This window comes from Sus scrofa, chromosome 2 (genome assembly GCF_054392235.1).
Source record: "Sus scrofa isolate SSC_HxYL_T2T_F1_AM1 chromosome 2, Sscrofa_HxYL_maternal_Yorkshire_Landrace_v2.0, whole genome shotgun sequence".
Lineage (NCBI taxonomy): Eukaryota > Metazoa > Chordata > Mammalia > Artiodactyla > Suidae > Sus > Sus scrofa.
In genome coordinates, this window is record NC_139384.1 from 846,897 (window position 1) to 872,998 (window position 26,102).

The following is a 26,102-nucleotide window of genomic DNA, read 5'->3' on the forward strand; positions in this document are numbered from 1 at the left end:
CTGATGGGGTCACCTGCTTTCCCCCGCAGGCTCCGTGCCCCCCCCCTCCACAGCATGCCTACGCCAGGTCTGCCTCTGGTCCGACTGGTACGACAGTGGCCGCCCGGAGCCCGGAATGGGGGGAGGAGACTTTGAGACATTCGTGAACCTGAGGCAGAGGGGCTTCCAGGTGTGCCTGGCCCCAGTGGACGTCCAGTGCCGGGCCCAGCGGCTCCCCGACGTGCCCCTGCAGGAGCTGGGCCAGAAGGTGGAGTGTGGCCGGGCCCAGGGGCTGACCTGCCTCAACAGTGAGCAGAACCCCCCACTCTGCCACAACTACGAGCTGAGAGTCCTGTGCTGCAACTACGAGCCGTGTGGCACCAGCCAGCCACCAACGTCCACACCTGCCTGGAACACACCCAGCCCAGTACACACCCTCCCAACCACCGTGGCCACAAGTTCTCAGACACCATCTGCCCAGCCTGCAACGACTGCAACCCTGGGGACCCTGACCTGTCAACCCCGATGCGAGTGGACAGAGTGGTTCGATGAGGACTACCCCAAGTCGAACGTGGCCAGCGGGGACATCGAATCCTACGACAAGATCAGGCGAGCCGGAGGGGTCCTCTGTGCACAGCCTCAGGACATAGAGTGCCAGGCCGAGATCCTGCCTCACAAGAAGCTGGAGGAAGTGGGGCAGCGAGTGCACTGCAACGCCAGCTTCGGGCTCATCTGCAGGAACGAGGAGCAGGAGGGCCTCTTCAAGATGTGCTTCAACTACAGGATCCGCGTGCTCTGCTGTGACGACGTGCGGCACTGTCCCAGCACGGCCAGCCCCGGCCTCTCCTCCTCCACGCTGTCTGCCCACAGCCCCGCCACCCTCACCGGCTCCACGACGACGCGGCCGGGGACCTCCACCTCCGCCACGAGCCCCACCAGACCCACCGCCTCTGAGGCCCTGGCCACGAGCACCAAGCCCGCTTCGACCAGTGTCCCCCCGTCGGCCCCTCTGGTGACCTCCCAAACACACACAACCCCTGGGGTGTTATCCCCCACCGCAGTGACGGGCTCCCCCTCCGCTGGCACCACCCAGAGGGTGTCTACCCCTTCCCCTGTGACAGGCTCCTCCTCCCCAGGGACCACCCACGGGGTCACCACCCCCACCGCTGTGACAGGTGCCCCCTCCCCAGGGACCACCGAATCAGTCTCCACGACCACCGGTGTGACAGGTGCCCCGTCCACGGCGACCTCCCAGAGTGTCACGAGTCCCACCACTGCGACAGGTGCCCCCTCCACTGCGACCACCCAGAGGGTCACGACTCCCACCACTGCGACCGGTGCCCCCTCCACTGCGACCAGCCAGAGTGTCACCACCCCCACCACTGTGACAGGTGCCCCCTCCCCATGGACCACCGAGACGGTCTCCACCCACACGCCCGGGCCCACGGCCTGCCAGCCTCGCTGTGCCTGGACGGACTGGCTGGACCAGAGCTACCCGCTGCCGGGCGCCTCCGGGGGGGACTTCGAGACCTATGCCAATATCCAGGCGGCCGGCGGGGCCATCTGCCAGCGGCCCCAGGACATCGAGTGCCAGGCTAAAAACTTCCCCAACCGGACGCTGGAGGAGCTGGGTCAGCGAGTGCACTGCGACGCCAGCTTCGGCCTCATCTGCAGGAACGAGGAGCAGGACGGCCGGTTCGAGATGTGCTTCAACTACAGAATCCGCGTGCTGTGCTGCAGCTACGGCCACTGTGGGAAGCCCACCTCCCCGCTCACCGCCTCGACCACCACCTCCGCCCCCAGCCCCGGCACCACCACCTCGACCACTGCCTCTTCGGCCCCCAGCGCGGCCACCACGGCCGGGACACCCGTCGCAACAGCCGCAACACAGTCCGGGAGCACAGCGGCCACCGGCTCCCCGGCCGGCTCCGCCACGCCGGCGCCCGCCCTTTCCACGAGCACGACGGCGCGAGTGACGGCCTCCAGCCCCAGCCCCACGGGCTCGGCCCCGACGTCTGCCACGGTGGGGCTCCCGTCCTCTGCAGCCTCCACAGCGCCTGCCAGCCCAGGCACGGCCACGGCAGTCCTCCCGACTCACGGGACCAGCCAGGGCCCGACGCGCTGTCAGCCCAAGTGCCAGTGGACGGAGTGGTTCGACGTGGACTTCCCCACCTCGGGGGTCGGGGACGGAGACGTGGAAACCTATGACAACATCAGGGCGGCCGGTGGCAGCATATGCCCCGAGCCCCGGGAGATCGAGTGCCGGGCAGACGGCTACCCCGACGTGAGCATCGACCAGGTCGGGCAGGTGCTCAGCTGCAGCCTGCAGGACGGCCTCATCTGCAGGAACGAGGAGCAGGAGGGCCTCTTCAAGATGTGCTTCAACTACAGGATCCGCGTGCTCTGCTGCGACGACGTGCGGCACTGTCCCAGCACGGCCAGCCCCGGCCCCTCCTCCCCCACGCTGTCTGCCCACAGCCCCGCCACCCTCACCGGCTCCACGACGACGCGGCCGGGGACCTCCACCTCCGCCACGAGCCCCACCAGACCCACCGCCTCTGAGGCCCTGGCCACGAGCACCAAGCCCGCTTCGACCAGTGTCCCCCCGTCGGCCCCTCTGGTGACCTCCCAAACACACACAACCCCTGGGGTGTTATCCCCCACCGCAGTGACGGGCCCCCCCTCCGCTGGCACCACCCAGAGGGTGTCTACCCCTTCCCCTGTGACAGGCTCCTCCTCCCCAGGGACCACCCACGGGGTCACCACCCCCACCGCTGTGACAGGTGCCCCCTCCCCAGGGACCACCGCGTCGGTCTCCACCCCCACCGGTGTGACAGGTGCCCCCTCCACGGCGACCACCCAGAGGGTCACGACTCCCACCACTGTGACAGGTGCCCCCTCCACAGCGACCACCCAGAGGGTCACGACTCCCACCACTGTGACAGGTGCCCCCTCCCCAGGGACCACCGCGTCGGTCTCCACGCCCACCGGTGTGACAGGTGCCCCCTCCACGGCGACCACCCAGAGGGTCACGACTCCCACCACTGCGACAGGTGTCCCCTCCACGGCGACCTCCCAGAGTGTCACGAGTCCCACCACTGTGACAGGTGCCCCCTCCACTGCGACCACCCAGAGCGTCACGACTCCCACCACTGCGACAGGTGCCCCCTCCACTGCGACCAGCCAGAGTGTCACCACCCCCACCACTGTGACAGGTTCCCCCTCCCCATGGACCACCGAGACGGTCTCCACCCACACGCCCGGGCCCACGGCCTGCCAGCCTCGCTGTGCCTGGACGGACTGGCTGGACCAGAGCTACCCGCTGCCGGGCGCCTCCGGGGGGGACTTCGAGACCTATGCCAATATCCAGGCGGCCGGCGGGGCCATCTGCCAGCGGCCCCAGGACATCGAGTGCCAGGCTAAAAACTTCCCCAACCGGACGCTGGAGGAGCTGGGTCAGCGAGTGCACTGCGACGCCAGCTTCGGCCTCATCTGCAGGAACGAGGAGCAGGACGGCCGGTTCGAGATGTGCTTCAACTACAGAATCCGCGTGCTGTGCTGCAGCTACGGCCACTGTGGGAAGCCCACCTCCCCGCTCACCGCCTCGACCACCACCTCCGCCCCCAGCCCCGGCACCACCACCTCGACCACTGCCTCTTCGGCCCCCAGCGCGGCCACCACGGCCGGGACACCCGTCGCAACAGCCGCAACACAGTCCGGGAGCACAGCGGCCACCGGCTCCCCGGCCGGCTCCGCCACGCCGGCGCCCGCCCTTTCCACGAGCACGACGGCGCGAGTGACGGCCTCCAGCCCCAGCCCCACGGGCTCGGCCCCGACGTCTGCCACGGTGGGGCTCCCGTCCTCTGCAGCCTCCACAGCGCCTGCCAGCCCAGGCACGGCCACGGCAGTCCTCCCGACTCACGGGACCAGCCAGGGCCCGACGCGCTGTCAGCCCAAGTGCCAGTGGACGGAGTGGTTCGACGTGGACTTCCCCACCTCGGGGGTCGGGGACGGAGACGTGGAAACCTATGACAACATCAGGGCGGCCGGTGGCAGCATATGCCCCGAGCCCCGGGAGATCGAGTGCCGGGCAGACGGCTACCCCGACGTGAGCATCGACCAGGTCGGGCAGGTGCTCAGCTGCAGCCTGCAGGACGGCCTCGTCTGCAGGAACGAGGACCAGGAGGGCCTCTTCAAGATGTGCTTCAACTACAGGATCCGCGTGCTCTGCTGCGACGACGTGCGGCACTGTCCCAGCACGGCCAGCCCCGGCCCCTCCTCCCCCACGCTGTCTGCCCACAGCCCCGCCACCCTCACCGGCTCCACGACGACGCGGCCGGGGACCTCCACCTCCGCCACGAGCCCCACCAGACCCACCGCCTCTGAGGCCCTGGCCACGAGCACCAAGCCCGCTTCGACCAGTGTCCCCCCGTCGGCCCCTCTGGTGACCTCCCAAACACACACAACCCCTGGGGTGTTATCCCCCACCGCAGTGACGGGCCCCCCCTCCGCTGGCACCACCCAGAGGGTGTCTACCCCTTCCCCTGTGACAGGCTCCTCCTCCCCAGGGACCACCCACGGGGTCACCACCCCCACCGCTGTGACAGGTGCCCCCTCCCCAGGGACCACCGAATCAGTCTCCACGACCACCGGTGTGACAGGTGCCCCGTCCACGGCGACCACCCAGAGGGTCACGACTCCCACCACTGCGACAGTTGCCCCGTCCACTGCGACCACCCAGAGTGTCACGACTCCCACCACTGCGACAGGTGCCCCCTCCACCGCGACCAGCCAGAGTGTCACCACCCCCAGCACTGTGACAGGTGCCCCCTCCACGGCGACCCCACAAAGTGTAACGAGTCCCACCACTGCGACAGGTGCCCCCTCCACTGCGACCACCCAGAGGGTCACGACTCCCACCACTGCGACCGGTGCCCCCTCCACTGCGACCAGCCAGAGTGTCACCACCCCCACCACTGTGACAGGTGCCCCCTCCCCATGGACCACCGAGACGGTCTCCACCCACACGCCCGGGCCCACGGCCTGCCAGCCTCGCTGTGCCTGGACGGACTGGCTGGACCAGAGCTACCCGCTGCCGGGCGCCTCCGGGGGGGACTTCGAGACCTATGCCAATATCCAGGCGGCCGGCGGGGCCATCTGCCAGCGGCCCCAGGACATCGAGTGCCAGGCTAAAAACTTCCCCAACCGGACGCTGGAGGAGCTGGGTCAGCGAGTGCACTGCGACGCCAGCTTCGGCCTCATCTGCAGGAACGAGGAGCAGGACGGCCGGTTCGAGATGTGCTTCAACTACAGAATCCGCGTGCTGTGCTGCAGCTACGGCCACTGTGGGAAGCCCACCTCCCCGCTCACCGCCTCGACCACCACCTCCGCCCCCAGCCCCGGCACCACCACCTCGACCACTGCCTCTTCGGCCCCCAGCGCGGCCACCACGGCCGGGACACCCGTCGCAACAGCCGCAACACAGTCCGGGAGCACAGCGGCCACCGGCTCCCCGGCCGGCTCCGCCACGCCGGCGCCCGCCCTTTCCACGAGCACGACGGCGCGAGTGACGGCCTCCAGCCCCAGCCCCACGGGCTCGGCCCCGACGTCTGCCACGGTGGGGCTCCCGTCCTCTGCAGCCTCCACAGCGCCTGCCAGCCCAGGCACGGCCACGGCAGTCCTCCCGACTCACGGGACCAGCCAGGGCCCGACGCGCTGTCAGCCCAAGTGCCAGTGGACGGAGTGGTTCGACGTGGACTTCCCCACCTCGGGGGTCGGGGACGGAGACGTGGAAACCTATGACAACATCAGGGCGGCCGGTGGCAGCATATGCCCCGAGCCCCGGGAGATCGAGTGCCGGGCAGACGGCTACCCCGACGTGAGCATCGACCAGGTCGGGCAGGTGCTCAGCTGCAGCCTGCAGGACGGCCTCGTCTGCAGGAACGAGGACCAGGAGGGCCTCTTCAAGATGTGCTTCAACTACAGGATCCGCGTGCTCTGCTGCGACGACGTGCGGCACTGTCCCAGCACGGCCAGCCCCGGCCCCTCCTCCCCCACGCTGTCTGCCCACAGCCCCGCCACCCTCACCGGCTCCACGACGACGCGGCCGGGGACCTCCACCTCCGCCACGAGCCCCACCAGACCCACCGCCTCTGAGGCCCTGGCCACGAGCACCAAGCCCGCTTCGACCAGTGTCCCCCCGTCGGCCCCTCTGGTGACCTCCCAAACACACACAACCCCTGGGGTGTTATCCCCCACCGCAGTGACGGGCCCCCCCTCCGCTGGCACCACCCAGAGGGTGTCTACCCCTTCCCCTGTGACAGGCTCCTCCTCCCCAGGGACCACCCACGGGGTCACCACCCCCACCGCTGTGACAGGTGCCCCCTCCCCAGGGACCACCGCGTCGGTCTCCACCCCCACCGGTGTGACAGGTGCCCCCTCCACGGCGACCACCCAGAGGGTCACGACTCCCACCACTGTGACAGGTGCCCCCTCCCCAGGGACCACCGCGTCGGTCTCCACGCCCACCGGTGTGACAGGTGCCCCCTCCACGGCGACCACCCAGAGGGTCACGACTCCCACCACTATGACAGGTGCCCCCTCCCCAGAGACCACCGAGTCGGTCTCCACGCCCACCGGTGTGACAGGTGCCCCCTCCACGGCGACCACCCAGAGGGTCACGTCTCCCACCACTGTGACAGTTGCCCCCTCCCCAGGGACCACCGAATCGGTCTCCACGACCACCGGCGTGACAGGTGCCCCCTCCACGGTGAGCACCCAGAGGGTCACGACTCCCACCGCTGTGACAGGTGCCCCCTCCACGGCGACCACCCAGAGTGTCACGACTCCCACCACTGTGACAGTTGCCCCGTCCACTGCGACCACCCAGAGGGTCACGACTCCCACCACTGCGACAGGTGTCCCCTCCACTGCGACCACCCAGAGGGTCACGACTCCCAGCACTGCGACAGGTGTCCCCTCCACCGCGACCAGCCAGAGTGTCACCACCACCAGCACTGTGACAGGTGCCCCCTCCACGGCGACCCCGCAAAGTGTCACGACTCCCACCACTGCGACAGGTGCCCCCTCCACTGCGACGACCCAGAGGGTCACGACTCCCACCACTGCGACAGGTGTCCCCTCCACGGCGACCTCCCAGAGTGTCACGAGTCCCACCACTGTGTCAGGTGCCCCCTCCACTGCGACCACCCAGAGGGTCACGACTCCCACCACTGCGACCGGTGCCCCCTCCACTGCGACCAGCCAGAGTGTCACCACCCCCACCACTGTGACAGGTGCCCCCTCCCCATGGACCACCGAGACGGTCTCCACCCACACGCCCGGGCCCACGGCCTGCCAGCCTCGCTGTGCCTGGACGGACTGGCTGGACCAGAGCTACCCGCTGCCGGGCGCCTCCGGGGGGGACTTCGAGACCTATGCCAATATCCAGGCGGCCGGCGGGGCCATCTGCCAGCGGCCCCAGGACATCGAGTGCCAGGCTAAAAACTTCCCCAACCGGACGCTGGAGGAGCTGGGTCAGCGAGTGCACTGCGACGCCAGCTTCGGCCTCATCTGCAGGAACGAGGAGCAGGACGGCCGGTTCGAGATGTGCTTCAACTACAGAATCCGCGTGCTGTGCTGCAGCTACGGCCACTGTGGGAAGCCCACCTCCCCGCTCACCGCCTCGACCACCACCTCCGCCCCCAGCCCCGGCACCACCACCTCGACCACTGCCTCTTCGGCCCCCAGCGCGGCCACCACGGCCGGGACACCCGTCGCAACAGCCGCAACACAGTCCGGGAGCACAGCGGCCACCGGCTCCCCGGCCGGCTCCGCCACGCCGGCGCCCGCCCTTTCCACGAGCACGACGGCGCGAGTGACGGCCTCCAGCCCCAGCCCCACGGGCTCGGCCCCGACGTCTGCCACGGTGGGGCTCCCGTCCTCTGCAGCCTCCACAGCGCCTGCCAGCCCAGGCACGGCCACGGCAGTCCTCCCGACTCACGGGACCAGCCAGGGCCCGACGCGCTGTCAGCCCAAGTGCCAGTGGACGGAGTGGTTCGACGTGGACTTCCCCACCTCGGGGGTCGGGGACGGAGACGTGGAAACCTATGACAACATCAGGGCGGCCGGTGGCAGCATATGCCCCGAGCCCCGGGAGATCGAGTGCCGGGCAGACGGCTACCCCGACGTGAGCATCGACCAGGTCGGGCAGGTGCTCAGCTGCAGCCTGCAGGACGGCCTCGTCTGCAGGAACGAGGACCAGGAGGGCCTCTTCAAGATGTGCTTCAACTACAGGATCCGCGTGCTCTGCTGCGACGACGTGCGGCACTGTCCCAGCACGGCCAGCCCCGGCCCCTCCTCCCCCACGCTGTCTGCCCACAGCCCCGCCACCCTCACCGGCTCCACGACGACGCGGCCGGGGACCTCCACCTCCGCCACGAGCCCCACCAGACCCACCGCCTCTGAGGCCCTGGCCACGAGCACCAAGCCCGCTTCGACCAGTGTCCCCCCGTCGGCCCCTCTGGTGACCTCCCAAACACACACAACCCCTGGGGTGTTATCCCCCACCGCAGTGACGGGCCCCCCCTCCGCTGGCACCACCCAGAGGGTGTCTACCCCTTCCCCTGTGACAGGCTCCTCCTCCCCAGGGACCACCCACGGGGTCACCACCCCCACCGCTGTGACAGGTGCCCCCTCCCCAGGGACCACCGCGTCGGTCTCCACCCCCACCGGTGTGACAGGTGCCCCCTCCACGGCGACCACCCAGAGGGTCACGACTCCCACCACTGTGACAGGTGCCCCCTCCCCAGGGACCACCGCGTCGGTCTCCACGCCCACCGGTGTGACAGGTGCCCCCTCCACGGCGACCACCCAGAGGGTCACGTCTCCCACCACTGTGACAGGTGCCCCCTCCCCAGGGACCACCGAGTCGGTCTCCACCCCCACCGCTGTGACAGGTGCCCCCTCCCCAGGGACCACCGAATCAGTCTCCACGACCACCGGTGTGACAGGTGCCCCGTCCACGGCGACCACCCAGAGGGTCACGACTCCCACCACTGCGACAGTTGCCCCGTCCACTGCGACCACCCAGAGGGTCACGACTCCCACCACTGCGACAGGTGCCCCCTCCACCGCGACCAGCCAGAGTGTCACCACCCCCAGCACTGTGACAGGTGCCCCCTCCACGGCGACCCCACAAAGTGTAACGAGTCCCACCACTGCGACAGGTGCCCCCTCCACTGCGACCACCCAGAGGGTCACGACTCCCACCACTGCGACCGGTGCCCCCTCCACTGCGACCAGCCAGAGTGTCACCACCCCCACCACTGTGACAGGTGCCCCCTCCCCATGGACCACCGAGACGGTCTCCACCCACACGCCCGGGCCCACGGCCTGCCAGCCTCGCTGTGCCTGGACGGACTGGCTGGACCAGAGCTACCCGCTGCCGGGCGCCTCCGGGGGGGACTTCGAGACCTATGCCAATATCCAGGCGGCCGGCGGGGCCATCTGCCAGCGGCCCCAGGACATCGAGTGCCAGGCTAAAAACTTCCCCAACCGGACGCTGGAGGAGCTGGGTCAGCGAGTGCACTGCGACGCCAGCTTCGGCCTCATCTGCAGGAACGAGGAGCAGGACGGCCGGTTCGAGATGTGCTTCAACTACAGAATCCGCGTGCTGTGCTGCAGCTACGGCCACTGTGGGAAGCCCACCTCCCCGCTCACCGCCTCGACCACCACCTCCGCCCCCAGCCCCGGCACCACCACCTCGACCACTGCCTCTTCGGCCCCCAGCGCGGCCACCACGGCCGGGACACCCGTCGCAACAGCCGCAACACAGTCCGGGAGCACAGCGGCCACCGGCTCCCCGGCCGGCTCCGCCACGCCGGCGCCCGCCCTTTCCACGAGCACGACGGCGCGAGTGACGGCCTCCAGCCCCAGCCCCACGGGCTCGGCCCCGACGTCTGCCACGGTGGGGCTCCCGTCCTCTGCAGCCTCCACAGCGCCTGCCAGCCCAGGCACGGCCACGGCAGTCCTCCCGACTCACGGGACCAGCCAGGGCCCGACGCGCTGTCAGCCCAAGTGCCAGTGGACGGAGTGGTTCGACGTGGACTTCCCCACCTCGGGGGTCGGGGACGGAGACGTGGAAACCTATGACAACATCAGGGCGGCCGGTGGCAGCATATGCCCCGAGCCCCGGGAGATCGAGTGCCGGGCAGACGGCTACCCCGACGTGAGCATCGACCAGGTCGGGCAGGTGCTCAGCTGCAGCCTGCAGGACGGCCTCGTCTGCAGGAACGAGGACCAGGAGGGCCTCTTCAAGATGTGCTTCAACTACAGGATCCGCGTGCTCTGCTGCGACGACGTGCGGCACTGTCCCAGCACGGCCAGCCCCGGCCCCTCCTCCCCCACGCTGTCTGCCCACAGCCCCGCCACCCTCACCGGCTCCACGACGACGCGGCCGGGGACCTCCACCTCCGCCACGAGCCCCACCAGACCCACCGCCTCTGAGGCCCTGGCCACGAGCACCAAGCCCGCTTCGACCAGTGTCCCCCCGTCGGCCCCTCTGGTGACCTCCCAAACACACACAACCCCTGGGGTGTTATCCCCCACCGCAGTGACGGGCCCCCCCTCCGCTGGCACCACCCAGAGGGTGTCTACCCCTTCCCCTGTGACAGGCTCCTCCTCCCCAGGGACCACCCACGGGGTCACCACCCCCACCGCTGTGACAGGTGCCCCCTCCCCAGGGACCACCGCGTCGGTCTCCACCCCCACCGGTGTGACAGGTGCCCCCTCCACGGCGACCACCCAGAGGGTCACGACTCCCACCACTGTGACAGGTGCCCCCTCCCCAGGGACCACCGCGTCGGTCTCCACGCCCACCGGTGTGACAGGTGCCCCCTCCACGGCGACCACCCAGAGGGTCACGACTCCCACCACTATGACAGGTGCCCCCTCCCCAGAGACCACCGAGTCGGTCTCCACGCCCACCGGTGTGACAGGTGCCCCCTCCACGGCAACCACCCAGAGGGTCACGTCTCCCACCACTGTGACAGTTGCCCCCTCCCCAGGGACCACCGAATCGGTCTCCACGACCACCGGCGTGACAGGTGCCCCCTCCACGGTGAGCACCCAGAGGGTCACGACTCCCACCGCTGTGACAGGTGCCCCCTCCACGGCGACCACCCAGAGTGTCACGACTCCCACCACTGTGACAGTTGCCCCGTCCACTGCGACCACCCAGAGGGTCACGACTCCCACCACTGCGACAGGTGTCCCCTCCACTGCGACCACCCAGAGGGTCACGACTCCCAGCACTGCGACAGGTGTCCCCTCCACCGCGACCAGCCAGAGTGTCACCACCACCAGCACTGTGACAGGTGCCCCCTCCACGGCGACCCCGCAAAGTGTCACGACTCCTACCACTGCGACAGGTGCCCCCTCCACTGCGACGACCCAGAGGGTCACGACTCCCACCACTGCGACAGGTGTCCCCTCCACGGCGACCTCCCAGAGTGTCACGAGTCCCACCACTGTGTCAGGTGCCCCCTCCACTGCGACCACCCAGAGGGTCACGACTCCCACCACTGCGACCGGTGCCCCCTCCACTGCGACCAGCCAGAGTGTCACCACCCCCACCACTGTGACAGGTGCCCCCTCCCCATGGACCACCGAGACGGTCTCCACCCACACGCCCGGGCCCACGGCCTGCCAGCCTCGCTGTGCCTGGACGGACTGGCTGGACCAGAGCTACCCGCTGCCGGGCGCCTCCGGGGGGGACTTCGAGACCTATGCCAATATCCAGGCGGCCGGCGGGGCCATCTGCCAGCGGCCCCAGGACATCGAGTGCCAGGCTAAAAACTTCCCCAACCGGACGCTGGAGGAGCTGGGTCAGCGAGTGCACTGCGACGCCAGCTTCGGCCTCATCTGCAGGAACGAGGAGCAGGACGGCCGGTTCGAGATGTGCTTCAACTACAGAATCCGCGTGCTGTGCTGCAGCTACGGCCACTGTGGGAAGCCCACCTCCCCGCTCACCGCCTCGACCACCACCTCCGCCCCCAGCCCCGGCACCACCACCTCGACCACTGCCTCTTCGGCCCCCAGCGCGGCCACCACGGCCGGGACACCCGTCGCAACAGCCGCAACACAGTCCGGGAGCACAGCGGCCACCGGCTCCCCGGCCGGCTCCGCCACGCCGGCGCCCGCCCTTTCCACGAGCACGACGGCGCGAGTGACGGCCTCCAGCCCCAGCCCCACGGGCTCGGCCCCGACGTCTGCCACGGTGGGGCTCCCGTCCTCTGCAGCCTCCACAGCGCCTGCCAGCCCAGGCACGGCCACGGCAGTCCTCCCGACTCACGGGACCAGCCAGGGCCCGACGCGCTGTCAGCCCAAGTGCCAGTGGACGGAGTGGTTCGACGTGGACTTCCCCACCTCGGGGGTCGGGGACGGAGACGTGGAAACCTATGACAACATCAGGGCGGCCGGTGGCAGCATATGCCCCGAGCCCCGGGAGATCGAGTGCCGGGCAGACGGCTACCCCGACGTGAGCATCGACCAGGTCGGGCAGGTGCTCAGCTGCAGCCTGCAGGACGGCCTCATCTGCAGGAACGAGGAGCAGGAGGGCCTCTTCAAGATGTGCTTCAACTACAGGATCCGCGTGCTCTGCTGCGACGACGTGCGGCACTGTCCCAGCACGGCCAGCCCCGGCCCCTCCTCCCCCACGCTGTCTGCCCACAGCCCCGCCACCCTCACCGGCTCCACGACGACGCGGCCGGGGACCTCCACCTCCGCCACGAGCCCCACCAGACCCACCGCCTCTGAGGCCCTGGCCACGAGCACCAAGCCCGCTTCGACCAGTGTCCCCCCGTCGGCCCCTCTGGTGACCTCCCAAACACACACAACCCCTGGGGTGTTATCCCCCACCGCAGTGACGGGCTCCCCCTCCGCTGGCACCACCCAGAGGGTGTCTACCCCTTCCCCTGTGACAGGCTCCTCCTCCCCAGGGACCACCCACGGGGTCACCACCCCCACCGCTGTGACAGGTGCCCCCTCCCCAGGGACCACCGAATCAGTCTCCACGACCACCGGTGTGACAGGTGCCCCGTCCACGGCGACCTCCCAGAGTGTCACGAGTCCCACCACTGCGACAGGTGCCCCCTCCACTGCGACCACCCAGAGGGTCACGACTCCCACCACTGTGACAGGTGCCCCCTCCACGGCGACCAACCAGAGGGTCACGACTCCCAGCACTGTGACAGGTGTCCCCTCAACGGCGATCCCCCAGAGTGTCACGACTCCCAGCACTGTGACAGGTGTCCCCTCCACGGCGACCACCCAGAGGGTCACGACTCCCACTACTGCGACAGGTGCCCCCTCCACTGAGACCACCCAGAGGGTCACGACTCCCAGCACTGCGACAGGTGTCCCCTCAACGGCGATCCCCCAGAGTGTCACGACTCCCACCATTGTGACTGGTGCCCCCTCCCCAGGGACCACCGAGTCGGTCTCCACCCCCACCGGTGTGACAGGTGCCCCCTCCACTGTGACCACCCAGAGGGTCACGACTCCCACCACTGCGACAGGTGTCCCCTCCACGGCGACCTCCCAGAGTGTCACGAGTCCCACCACTGTGACAGGTGCCCCCTCCACTGCGACCACCCAGAGCGTCACGACTCCCACCACTGCGACAGGTGCCCCCTCCACTGCGACCAGCCAGAGTGTCACCACCCCCACCACTGTGACAGGTTCCCCCTCCCCATGGACCACCGAGACGGTCTCCACCCACACGCCCGGGCCCACGGCCTGCCAGCCTCGCTGTGCCTGGACGGACTGGCTGGACCAGAGCTACCCGCTGCCGGGCGCCTCCGGGGGGGACTTCGAGACCTATGCCAATATCCAGGCGGCCGGCGGGGCCATCTGCCAGCGGCCCCAGGACATCGAGTGCCAGGCTAAAAACTTCCCCAACCGGACGCTGGAGGAGCTGGGTCAGCGAGTGCACTGCGACGCCAGCTTCGGCCTCATCTGCAGGAACGAGGAGCAGGACGGCCGGTTCGAGATGTGCTTCAACTACAGAATCCGCGTGCTGTGCTGCAGCTACGGCCACTGTGGGAAGCCCACCTCCCCGCTCACCGCCTCGACCACCACCTCCGCCCCCAGCCCCGGCACCACCACCTCGACCACTGCCTCTTCGGCCCCCAGCGCGGCCACCACGGCCGGGACACCCGTCGCAACAGCCGCAACACAGTCCGGGAGCACAGCGGCCACCGGCTCCCCGGCCGGCTCCGCCACGCCGGCGCCCGCCCTTTCCACGAGCACGACGGCGCGAGTGACGGCCTCCAGCCCCAGCCCCACGGGCTCGGCCCCGACGTCTGCCACGGTGGGGCTCCCGTCCTCTGCAGCCTCCACAGCGCCTGCCAGCCCAGGCACGGCCACGGCAGTCCTCCCGACTCACGGGACCAGCCAGGGCCCGACGCGCTGTCAGCCCAAGTGCCAGTGGACGGAGTGGTTCGACGTGGACTTCCCCACCTCGGGGGTCGGGGACGGAGACGTGGAAACCTATGACAACATCAGGGCGGCCGGTGGCAGCATATGCCCCGAGCCCCGGGAGATCGAGTGCCGGGCAGAGAGCTACCCCGAAGTGAGCATCGACCAGGTCGGGCAGGTGCTCAGCTGCAGCCTGCAGGACGGCCTCATCTGCAGGAACGAGGACCAAACTGGGGACTTCCCAATGTGCTTCAACTACAATATTCGATTGCTCTGCTGCGACGACGTGCGGCACTGTCCCAGCACGGCCAGCCCCGGCCCCTCCTCCCCCACGCTGTCTGCCCACAGCCCCACCACCCTCACCGGCTCCACGACGACGCGGCCGGGGACCTCCACCTCCGCCACGAGCCCCACCAGACCCACCGCCTCTGAGGCCCTGGCCACGAGCACCAAGCCCGCTTCGACCAGTGTCCCCCCGTCGGCCCCTCTGGTGACCTCCCAAACACACACAACCCCTGGGGTGTTATCCCCCACCGCAGTGACGGGCCCCCCCTCCGCTGGCACCACCCAGAGGGTGTCTACCCCTTCCCCTGTGACAGGCTCCTCCTCCCCAGGGACCACCCACGGGGTCTCCACTCCCACCACTGTGACAGGTGCCCCCTCCCCAGGGACCACCGAGTCGGTCTCCACCCCCACCGGTGTGACAGGTGCCCCCTCCACGGCGACCACCCAGAGGGTCACGTCTCCCACCACTGTGACAGGTGCCCCCTCCCCAGGGACCACCGAATCAGTCTCCACGACCACCGGTGTGACAGGTGCCCCGTCCACGGCGACCTCCCAGAGTGTCACGAGTCCCACCACTGCGACAGGTGCCCCCTCCACTGCGACCACCCAGAGGGTCACGACTCCCACCACTGTGACAGGTGCCCCCTCCACGGCGACCAACCAGAGGGTCACGACTCCCAGCACTGTGACAGGTGTCCCCTCAACGGCGATCCCCCAGAGTGTCACGACTCCCAGCACTGTGACAGGTGTCCCCTCCACGGCGACCACCCAGAGGGTCACGACTCCCACTACTGCGACAGGTGCCCCCTCCACTGAGACCACCCAGAGGGTCACGACTCCCAGCACTGCGACAGGTGTCCCCTCAACGGCGATCCCCCAGAGTGTCACGACTCCCACCATTGTGACTGGTGCCCCCTCCCCAGGGACCACCGAGTCGGTCTCCACCCCCACCGGTGTGACAGGTGCCCCCTCCACTGTGACCACCCAGAGGGTCACGACTCCCACCACTGCGACAGGTGTCCCCTCCACGGCGACCTCCCAGAGTGTCACGAGTCCCACCACTGTGACAGGTGCCCCCTCCACTGCGACCACCCAGAGCGTCACGACTCCCACCACTGCGACAGGTGCCCCCTCCACTGCGACCAGCCAGAGTGTCACCACCCCCACCACTGTGACAGGTTCCCCCTCCCCATGGACCACCGAGACGGTCTCCACCCACACGCCCGGGCCCACGGCCTGCCAGCCTCGCTGTGCCTGGACGGACTGGCTGGACCAGAGCTACCCGCTGCCGGGCGCCTCCGGGGGGGACTTCGAGACCTATGCCAATATCCAGGCGGCCGGCGGGGCCATCTGCCAGCGGCCCCAGGACATCGAGTGCCAGGCTAAAAACTTCCCCAACCGGACGCTGGAGGAGCTGGGTCAGCGAGTGCACTGCGACGCCAGCTTCGGCCTCATCTGCAGGAACGAGGAGCAGGACGGCCGGTTCGAGATGTGCTTCAACTACAGAATCCGCGTGCTGTGCTGCAGCTACGGCCACTGTGGGAAGCCCACCTCCCCGCTCACCGCCTCGACCACCACCTCCGCCCCCAGCCCCGGCACCACCACCTCGACCACTGCCTCTTCGGCCCCCAGCGCGGCCACCACGGCCGGGACACCCGTCGCAACAGCCGCAACACAGTCCGGGAGCACAGCGGCCACCGGCTCCCCGGCCGGCTCCGCCACGCCGGCGCCCGCCCTTTCCACGAGCACGACGGCGCGAGTGACGGCCTCCAGCCCCAGCCCCACGGGCTCGGCCCCGACGTCTGCCACGGTGGGGCTCCCGTCCTCTGCAGCCTCCACAGCGCCTGCCAGCCCAGGCACGGCCACGGCAGTCCTCCCGACTCACGGGACCAGCCAGGGCCCGACGCGCTGTCAGCCCAAGTGCCAGTGGACGGAGTGGTTCGACGTGGACTTCCCCACCTCGGGGGTCGGGGACGGAGACGTGGAAACCTATGACAACATCAGGGCGGCCGGTGGCAGCATATGCCCCGAGCCCCGGGAGATCGAGTGCCGGGCAGAGAGCTACCCCGAAGTGAGCATCGACCAGGTCGGGCAGGTGCTCAGCTGCAGCCTGCAGGACGGCCTCATCTGCAGGAACGAGGACCAAACTGGGGACTTCCCAATGTGCTTCAACTACAATATTCGATTGCTCTGCTGCGACGACGTGCGGCACTGTCCCAGCACGGCCAGCCCCGGCCCCTCCTCCCCCACGCTGTCTGCCCACAGCCCCACCACCCTCACCGGCTCCACGACGACGCGGCCGGGGACCTCCACCTCCGCCACGAGCCCCACCAGACCCACCGCCTCTGAGGCCCTGGCCACGAGCACCAAGCCCGCTTCGACCAGTGTCCCCCCGTCGGCCCCTCTGGTGACCTCCCAAACACACACAACCCCTGGGGTGTTATCCCCCACCGCAGTGACGGGCCCCCCCTCCGCTGGCACCACCCAGAGGGTGTCTACCCCTTCCCCTGTGACAGGCTCCTCCTCCCCAGGGACCACCCACGGGGTCTCCACTCCCACCACTGTGACAGGTGCCCCCTCCCCAGGGACCACCGAGTCGGTCTCCACCCCCACCGGTGTGACAGGTGCCCCCTCCACGGCGACCACCCAGAGGGTCACGTCTCCCACCACTGTGACAGGTGCCCCCTCCCCAGGGACCACCGAATCGGTCTCCACGACCACCGGCGTGACAGGTGCCCCCTCCACGGCGACCACCCAGAGGGTCACGACTCCCACCGCTGCGACAGGTGCCCCCTCCACTGCGACCACCCAGAGGGTCACGACTCCCACCACTGTGACAGGTGCCCCCTCAACGGCGACCACCCAGAGGGTCACGACTCCCACCACTGTGACAGGTGCCCCCTCCACGGCGACCACCCAGAGGGTCACGACTCCCACCACTGCGACAGGTGCCCCCTCCACGGCGACCACCCAGAGGGTCACGACTCCCACCACTGTGACAGGTGCCCCCTCCACTGCGACCACCCAGAGGGTCACGACTCCCACCACTGTGACAGGTGCCCCCTCCACTGCGACCACCCAGAGGGTCACGACTCCCACCGCTGCGACAGGTGCCCCCTCCACGGCGACCACCCAGAGGGTCACGACTCCCACCACTGTGATGGGTGCCCCCTCCACTGCGACCCCCCAGAGTGTCACCACCCCCACCACTGTGACAGGTCCCTCCTCTCCAGGGTCCACCGAGTCGGTCTCCACCCCCACCACTGTGACAGGTCCCCCCTCCCCTGGTACCACACGGAGCGTCACCACCCCCAGCAGTGTGACCCGTCTCCTGTCCACTGGGACCACCCGGACATTTGCTGTTCTCATTCCCTCCACCTTCCCAGGGTCCCTGTCCACGACCCTCAAACCAGGCTTGCCCAGTGTATCGCCCACTAGTTTGCTCTCGACCCCCTCCCTGCGGACCCGTCCTGCCTCCCCAGGCACTGTGCCCTCCTCTTCTCCGGAGACTGCCAGCAGCCTGACCCCCTTCTCGGTGCCCACCGTCTCCCCCGGATCGCCTGGCCCCACCACGCCCTCCTGCCTCTGCCGCGCCTACGGAGAGTTCTTCCGACCCGGTGCGTGAGCAGCCTGGCCCCTCCTCCACACCCAGCCCCGACACTGGATTCCGGCGGGCAGTGTCCCGGGGCCAGGGTCCTTGCCCTGCGCTGGTTTGCCCTCCTGGCCCCCTGCCCCGCTGACCTGTGTGTCTCTGGCTTTGTAGGCGACGTCGTGTACAACAAGACCGACGGCGCGGGCTGCCAGTTCTTAGCTGTCTGCAACGAGCACTGTGACATCGACCGCCTCCAGGGCACCTGCCCCACCTCCGCACCCCCCGAGTCCTCGCCCCCCGCTCCCCTCACCACCCGGACCCCTGGCTGCGATCGCACGACCCCTCCACGACAGGTGTGCCCCCCTCCTTCATGCCTCCACCGGGTGGGACCCCCCAGCCCCTCGGTGACCACTCCACGGGCAACACCAGCTGGACAAAGACCTGTGGGGCCTGGGCCGGGCCAGCACCAGATCGACCAGGGTGTGGTGGCAGGAGGGTCTGGCCAGCCCAGTTGGTGAACGGGACGCTGGCCTCTCCCAGGTGAACGAGTCCTGGATCCTGGAGGACTGCACAGTGGCCCAGTGTGAGGGCGACAACCACGTCGTCCTGCTGGGGCCAAAGCCGACAGCCAACATCACCTGCGTGAACGGGCGCCTGCCCGTCAAAGTGCAGAGTGCGGAGCAGCCCTGCAACTACAACTACGAGTGTGAATGTGAGAGCCGCGTGCCCCGGTCGCAGCGCTCATCCCGCCAGGCTTTGTGGTTTGACGGGAACTCGGGGGCTCCCGAGACTGCGGAGGACGGGGCTGCAGGGCGCCCGCGCAGGACAGGACCCCGAAGGGCCTGGAGCCGCCCTCCCCCCAGGGCTGCGCCAGGACTCCCGTGCGAGTGCCGCAGGGCCCCAGGAGGGCGAGCCATTCTCGCAGCCCGCGGTCAGGGTCCTGGGGCGGCCGAAACAGAAGACCACAAACTGGGGGGTTCCAAACAGCGGAAAGTGACTGTCCCAGTCCTAGAGACCAGAAGCCGGGGACCGGGGTGTGGGCAGGACGGGCTCACTCCAGAGGCCCTGGGGAGGGTCCCGCCTGCCCCTTCCAGCTCTGCCCCTGGTGTTCCTGGGCTGTGGCCCGGTCCCCCGCAGCCTCTGCCCCAGTCATCCCGTGGCCTCTTCCCTCCCTTCTGTCCCCTAGAAGGACGCCTGCACTGGGTGTAGGGCCACCCTGGCGATCCCGGAGGGCCATCTCGTGACCCTTGTCTCAGCCGCAGCTGCAAAGATCCTCTTCCCACCAGAGGTCACAGTCACAGGCTCTGGGTGGACCTGCCACGCCCACTTCCAAAAGGAGGGGGCTAAGGCCCAGGAGGCTGAGTGACCCGGGGCGGGGGGGGGCGCAGGGGGGGGCAGCTCGGGTGGCACTGGGTGAGGGCCTGTCCGTGCCCCGCAGGCTCCTGCAGCGGCTGGGGCGACGCCCACTACGAGACCTTCGACGGCACTGCCTATTCTTTCCGGGACAACTGCACCCACGTCCTCGTGCAGGAGATCCGGCCTCGCTATGGCAACCTCAGCATCCTCATGCACAACCGCTACTGCCAGGTCGACGCCAGCTGCCCCCGCGCCCTCAGTGTCCGCTACGAGGCCGTGGAGATCATTCTCACCACCACCAGAGGGGCCAGCGGGCAGCAGGAAAGCCTGGTGAGTGTGGGCAGCCAAGCGGGCGCCCGCCTGGCCCGACCTGGTCAGGGAGGCCCAGGGCCCCGGTCCAGAGGGCCCAAGCACGGTGACTGGAGGGCAGGGATAGGCCATGGGGGGGCACCCGGGACCCAAACACGCCGACTAGGACCCCAGGCCCTGGGGGGCATCTGTGCTTTGGGAAGGATGCCGAGGGGGGGCCCCGGCGCCTGGGAGGCAGGACCCTGAAGGCCGGCCCTCTGCCCTCGGCCCCGGTCCCGCCCCCAGATCCTGTTCGACCAAACGCGGGTGAGGCAGGGCTTCGGCAAGGACAGCGTGACCGTGACCATGACGGGGGCCACCGAGATGGGCATCAGTATCCCCTCCGTTGGCGCGAGCATCACCTTCAACGGACGCGTCTTCCAGGTGCGGCTGTCCTACAGCCGCTTCAGCTACAACACCGAGGGCCAGTGCGGTGAGCAGGGACCTGCCGGACGCCAGCGGGGAGAGCAAAGGGCCGGGCACCAGGGCCGTGGGGCACACAGCCGATCCTCCTCGGGACAGCCTCCCCCATGTCCGCCTGACCCCCCTGCCCCCGCCCAGGCCAGAGCTGCCTCAGGGGACCGTGTCTCCGAGCCGAGTGGCTGCCATGGAGGTGGGGGGACAGGGAGGGATGGCCTGGCAGCCCCGTCCAGCAGTGACCCGCCCGCCCTCCCCAGGCACCTGCACCAATGACCGCAGTGATGACTGCCGCAAGCCCGACGGCACCCTGGCCCCCACCTGCTGGGACATGGCCAGAGACTGGCTGGTCCCCGAGAGCAGTGAGGAGGGCTGCTGGGCGCCAACCGGCCTGCCCCCCACTGCCAGCCCCAGATCCCCGGTGCCCAGCCTGCCCTCCACCACCCCGTGCACCCCCGCACCTCTCTGCCAGCTCTTGCTGACCCAGTGAGTCCTCTGCGTGGGCTGGCGGTCCTGGGCGGCCATCCCACCAGGGCCTCTGCTCCAGCCTTTGACCACCCTGCCCACAGGGTCTTCGCCAAATGCCATCACCTCATCCCGCCCAGCCTGTTCTTCAGCACCTGTGTCAGCGACAGCTGCCAGCCCGGCCAGCCCGAGGTGTCCTGCCAGAGCCTGGAGGCCTACGCGGCGCTCTGCCGCGCCCGGGGCGTGTGCCTGGACTGGCGCCATGCCACCAGCGGGCTGTGTGGTGAGTCGAGGGTGGCGGCTGGGGGCCCTGGCCTCCTTGGCCCAGCTGACACCTGTCTGTGTGCCCCTAGAGCTCACCTGCCCGCCCACCAAAGTGTATAAGCCGTGTGGCCCTCTGCAGCCCAAATCCTGTAACTCCAGGTGAGCACGGTGGGGACGCCGGGGACGCCGGGGACAGAGGGCCTCCTGGGCGGGCCTGAAGGGTCTGGGGGGAGCCGGGAGAGGACCCACAGCCCAAGATTGGGGGTGCCCCTCCCCCACCCCCACCCTGGGACGACCCCAGGCCTCCCCCAAGCCCCCCGCCCTCCTCTTCAGACGCCTCTCTCATCTTGCAGGAGCGAGAGCCCAGAGAGCATGGGGCTGGCAGAGGGCTGCTTCTGTCCCGACGGCCACATCCTGTTCAACTCCCACACGGACATCTGCGTGCCCAAGGAGTGCCGTAAGCCGGGCCCCTATGTGGGAGGGGCAGGGCCACAGGGCAGGGAGCTCTGGCCTGGGCCGCCCTTCCTGGGCCGGTCCCGCCTGGACTGCTCCCACCTAGTCCCGCCTGCAGCGCCATGTGGCCTTGAGCCCAGCTGAGCCCCTCCTTTGTGACCCCTCGAGTTCCCGGGGGCTTGTCCCCACCAGGAAGGAGAGGCCCAGTTGGGGGTGGCCCCAAGCCCAGCACTCCCAGTGAGCCTGTTTCCTGTTCTTGCCTCCCAGCCTGCGTGGGACCAGACGGGCTTCCCAAATACGTGAGTGTTCTGCACCCCCGGGCTCTGCCAGGGGAGCTGGTGGGGGCACCCGGGTGTGAGGTGCAGCGTGTCATGCCGCTGCCCCAGGTGGGGCAGCCGAGGGCTGAGGCTTGGGGCCTGACCTGCCGCTGGACCAGCCCCAGAAGCCAGGGCACCACCCAGGAGCCCTGGGGAACCCTGACCTGTTCTCTTCCAGCCTGGAGATCAGTGGGTCAGCAACTGCCAGGCCTGCGTGTGTGACCCGGGCTCCATGTCTGTGCGGTGCTCTCCTGTTCAGTGCAAGGCCCAGGACAGGCCCCCGGAATGCAGCCAGGCCGGCTTCGTGGCTGTGACCAGGCCCCTGGCCAACGAGCCGTGCTGCCTGGAGACTCTGTGTGGTGAGGCCTGCACCCCACTGGGCCAGGGGTGGTGTGGACAGCAGAGGGTGGTGTTGGCACAGGCCACCCAGCTGGCAGGGCCCGCGGGGCAGAGGGGCGCTGCAGGGGCCCGGCTTGTTGGTGGCTGGACCACTAGGTGGGGAGGCCTCTCGGCCCTTCCTTTTTCCACCTACGAATGAGGCTGGCGACCCCTGGTCTGCTCCAGTCCCTTCAGGGCCTGGGGGAGGAGCAGGGAGGTGACGAGGTGTGGGAACCCAGAAGAGCCACCGGCTCCCAGGGGAATGACCTCTGCGGCCCAGCGTGGTGAGGTGCTACTAGGACCCAGGACAACTGGGGGGGGCAGGGGCACCCCAGAAAGCCCCCCGACTCTCCTGCAGTCTGCAACGCGAGCACGTGCCCCCAGAGCCCACCCACATGTCGGCCGGGAGAGAAGCTGGTCCAGGCCCTGGGAGCGGGCGGCTGCTGCCCCACATTCCGCTGCGGTGAGTCTCTGGGGAGGGGCCAGGGGGTCCTGGCCCTTTCTCCCACTGCCCACGTAGCTCCTCACCCGCCCTTTCCTTCCAGAACCCTGGCTGTGCACCTACAACGGCACCGTCTACGGGGTGAGGCTCAGCGCGGGAGCTCAGGGTGGGTGGAGGGTGGGGCCGAAGGGCGCCTGGGGCCCCTCGTTGTCTCCACACGTCCGGCCCTGCCCAGGCTCTCTGGCCACAGCAGCAGGTGAGGCAAGGCTCTGGGCCCTTCCGAGGCCCTTGGCCAGAACCTGGGAAGCCTCGGGCCCTGCGCCAGCCGCCTCTGGGAGCTTCCCCTCAGGCTCTCCCGGCAAGAGCGCGGGGCAGGGGGCACGGGGGGCGGGGGGGGAACCACGCCCTCCCGGCCCTGCCAGCCTGGGTCCCCACCTGCCCTGGTCTGTGCTCAGCCAGGCGGCACAGCCTTAATTCCACAGGGAAAAGAAAGAGACCGCCCTGTGGGCCTCAAGACACGGGGAGGGGCCTGCTCTGTGCCCCCTTAGTGTCACCCCTGACCCTGTCTGCCGCAGGTCGGAGCCACCTTCCCAGCAGTCATTCCCTGCCACACGTGCACCTGCCTGTCCACGGACACCCAGGACCCGACCGTGCAGTGTGAGAAGAACAGCTGCAGCACCGCCTGCCCCCAGGTGAGGCCGCCCTCCTGAGCGGACCCCAGCCCCGCCAGCCCTCAGTCACCACCCCCTGGGCCCCAGGAAGGGTCTCTAGCTCAGCTCCCTGGGTTCTTGATTCTTCCCAAAGGGAGAGAAGCAGGAGGATGGGGGAGGGGGCCCTGGGCAAGGGACAGAAGAGTGGAAGTGGAGAAGGTGCTGGAAGCAGGGTGAGACTAAGAGGGACACGGGGGTGGGGGGGGCAGAGACTTAGCCCCACAGAGGACAGGGGCTGCTAAGGAGGCCCTGGGCCCCTGGCCTGCAGGTGGGACAGCAGGAGGGCTGGGGAGCCAGGGTGGGCACGCGACCATCCCCCTCCCCCAGGGCTTCGAGTATTCCAGCGTGGAGGGCAAGTGCTGTGGGGACTGCGTGCAGACGGCTTGCATCTCGCCGGATGGCCAGCTGGTCCAGGTAACAAACCCTCCCCTTCAGCTCCTCCGCCGACCCCATGACCCCCAACCTGGCCTCCACTCTCCCCTTGTGATTTCAGCTCAACGAGACGTGGCTCCACAGCCTCGTGGACAACTGCACGGAGTACCGCTGCCAGGTCAAGAAAGGGCTCCCTGTGCTGACGCCCACACCCACCGTCTGTCCAGACGTGCCCAGCTGCAGGGTGTGTGTCTGGGGACCGGCTAGCTCGGCCGCACGCCCCGCCCCGGAGGCCCCGCCCACCCCCACCCACCCCGGAGGCCCCGCCCACCCCGGAGCCCAGATTCGCCCACCGGGAAGGCCCCCTCCCCTGCCCACACCCGGCCGGCCGAGGCCCCACCGGTTCAGCTTTCCCTCTGACCCCTTCCCCAGGGCATCCTCCGGAAAAAGGGCTGCTGCTACTCCTGTGAGGAAGTGGGTAAGGCCGCCTTCCTGCCCCTGCGCCCCGCCCAGTCTCCGCCCACGGACCCGCCCCCAGGGTGCCCCGCCCCCCGAGCCCCGCCCTGAGCCCTTCCTCTGCTCAGACTCCTGCCAGGTCCGCGTGAACACCATGGTCCTGCGGGACCGCGGCTGCACCACCCAGGCCGCTGTCAACGTCTCCTTCTGCGAGGGCTTCTGTCCGGAACCGGAAGTGCCCAGGTGAAAGGCCTGCGCCCTCCCACCCTGGGTGCCACGTGGCCCTGTCCCTGGCCGGTACCCCCGCCCCCCCTGCCCCCCTCCCCCACGCGCGCTGGGGCCCTCTTCTCCAGGCACAAAGCCTGGGCCTCCCCGCCCCAGAGTCAGGCCTGGGAGAGCTGGGCTGGGCCACACCACCCTGGGCACCACGGGGTGTCCTCCTGCGGCCGGGCCAGCAGAATCGGGGCTTCCCGGGGACCAGACTGTGAGGGCGGAGCTGCAGGCATACCCCAACCCCCCAGCCTGGCCAGAGGGCCCGGGCAGCTTCCCCGAGCAGGGTTCTGCAGGGACAGGACGTCTGAGGAGCCGGTTCGCGGGACAGAAGGGGTCAGGCTGCGGAGGGTCGGGGTTCAAAGTGACCCAGAGCACCTCCTGTCCAGTCTAGAGAGCCCTGTGCGCCCAGAGGACGGGCACGGGCCGCTGTCTCCAGACCCCAGAGAAACCAGGAGCCGGGCGGCTGGGGCTGGACGGGCAGGTCCTGAGGGCTGTGCACCTGTAGGTTCTCCTTGGAGGCCCCGGCCGTGCAGTGCCGCTGCACCTGCTGCCAGGAGACCAGGACCCACCAGGAGGTGGTGACCATGCAGTGTCCCGACGGGACGGCCATCCAGCACACCTACACCCAGGTGGACGAGTGCAGCTGCGGCCCGGCCTGCGTCCCCTCCCCCCAGGCTCCCGGGGACAGCAGTCCTCCTGCTCTAGGGGCCGCGACTGTCTGACGCTCTGCCCTGCCCCACACGGCCTCCTCATCTGGCACCAGAACACGCCCCGCCCAACCACGGGCACCTCCGGAGCCCACTCTACGCCTGCCCCAGTGAAACCCAGGCCCGGCGGGTGACCGCGCAGTGAGGGTCTGCTTGGGGGTCCTCAGGCGGGGCCCCGCCCTCAGCCCCTCCTGCCTCTTTTGGCCACCTGTCTGGCCCTCGGAGCCCACCCCTCATCTGAAACACGCGCACCCACTCTGTCCAGCCTCACACCCTCCGCCCCGGGGAGATAACTGGACACCCACTGCCATGTGCTCCCACCGCGGGCCTGTGCGCCCCCACAGCCCCGGGGGGCATGGATTCCCACTGGCTACCTCCTGCAGCCACGCAGGCTGAGGCATGTCCAGGGAAGGCTGGTGGCCTCCAGGGAGCTGCAGCCGGCCGGCTGGCTGCCCAGGTCTGGACCCGGGCTGAGGCTATGGCGACCGAGGGGTGGGCCAGGGCGGGGTCCCCACGGCACGCCCTCTGTTGCCCCAGCCCCGCTCTTGCAAATAAAGCTGAGCATCTCGTGCACCTCGTGGTCCCTGTCTCTTCCCTCCAAGGGCGCCCCTGGGCCCTCCCCTTTTTGGTGGGCGGGGCTGCCCAGGACCTGCTGGGGGACCAGACAGGGTGGGGCAAGGGGGCACCCAGGGTCAGTTTTGGGCGCGGGGAGTACTGACCGAGTCGGGTCTCGCAGGCTCAGAAACGCCCTCACCGTTATTTAAACAAAAAAAAAGGTGGTTCACAGAAGCAGAAAGATTGGTCGAGCCC

At 69.3% G+C, this 26,102-nt stretch overlaps 1 protein-coding gene across 1 annotated transcript in view; it reads left to right on the forward strand.

The window, feature by feature from the left end:
- The window catches only part of LOC110259164 (mucin-5B), a 40,775-nt gene extending 14,910 nt beyond the window's left edge, over positions 1-25,865 (forward strand). Inside the window, 26 exon segments of the mRNA XM_085010287.1 lie at positions 30-10,760; positions 10,815-10,922; positions 10,977-11,300; positions 11,463-17,246; positions 17,249-17,379; positions 17,381-17,570; positions 17,573-17,702; positions 17,704-18,359; positions 18,506-18,687; positions 18,875-19,046; positions 19,773-20,020; positions 20,285-20,471; positions 20,716-20,941; positions 21,025-21,203; positions 21,274-21,343; positions 21,538-21,641; positions 21,905-21,936; positions 22,133-22,313; positions 22,691-22,795; positions 22,878-22,915; positions 23,350-23,466; positions 23,812-23,898; positions 23,978-24,100; positions 24,289-24,334; positions 24,441-24,555; positions 25,091-25,865. Coding sequence (XP_084866413.1) covers positions 30-10,760; positions 10,815-10,922; positions 10,977-11,300; positions 11,463-17,246; positions 17,249-17,379; positions 17,381-17,570; positions 17,573-17,702; positions 17,704-18,359; positions 18,506-18,687; positions 18,875-19,046; positions 19,773-20,020; positions 20,285-20,471; positions 20,716-20,941; positions 21,025-21,203; positions 21,274-21,343; positions 21,538-21,641; positions 21,905-21,936; positions 22,133-22,313; positions 22,691-22,795; positions 22,878-22,915; positions 23,350-23,466; positions 23,812-23,898; positions 23,978-24,100; positions 24,289-24,334; positions 24,441-24,555; positions 25,091-25,307 — 20,483 coding nt within the window. The 3' untranslated portion in view covers positions 25,308-25,865.
- Positions 25,866-26,102: the final 237 nt, after the last annotated feature.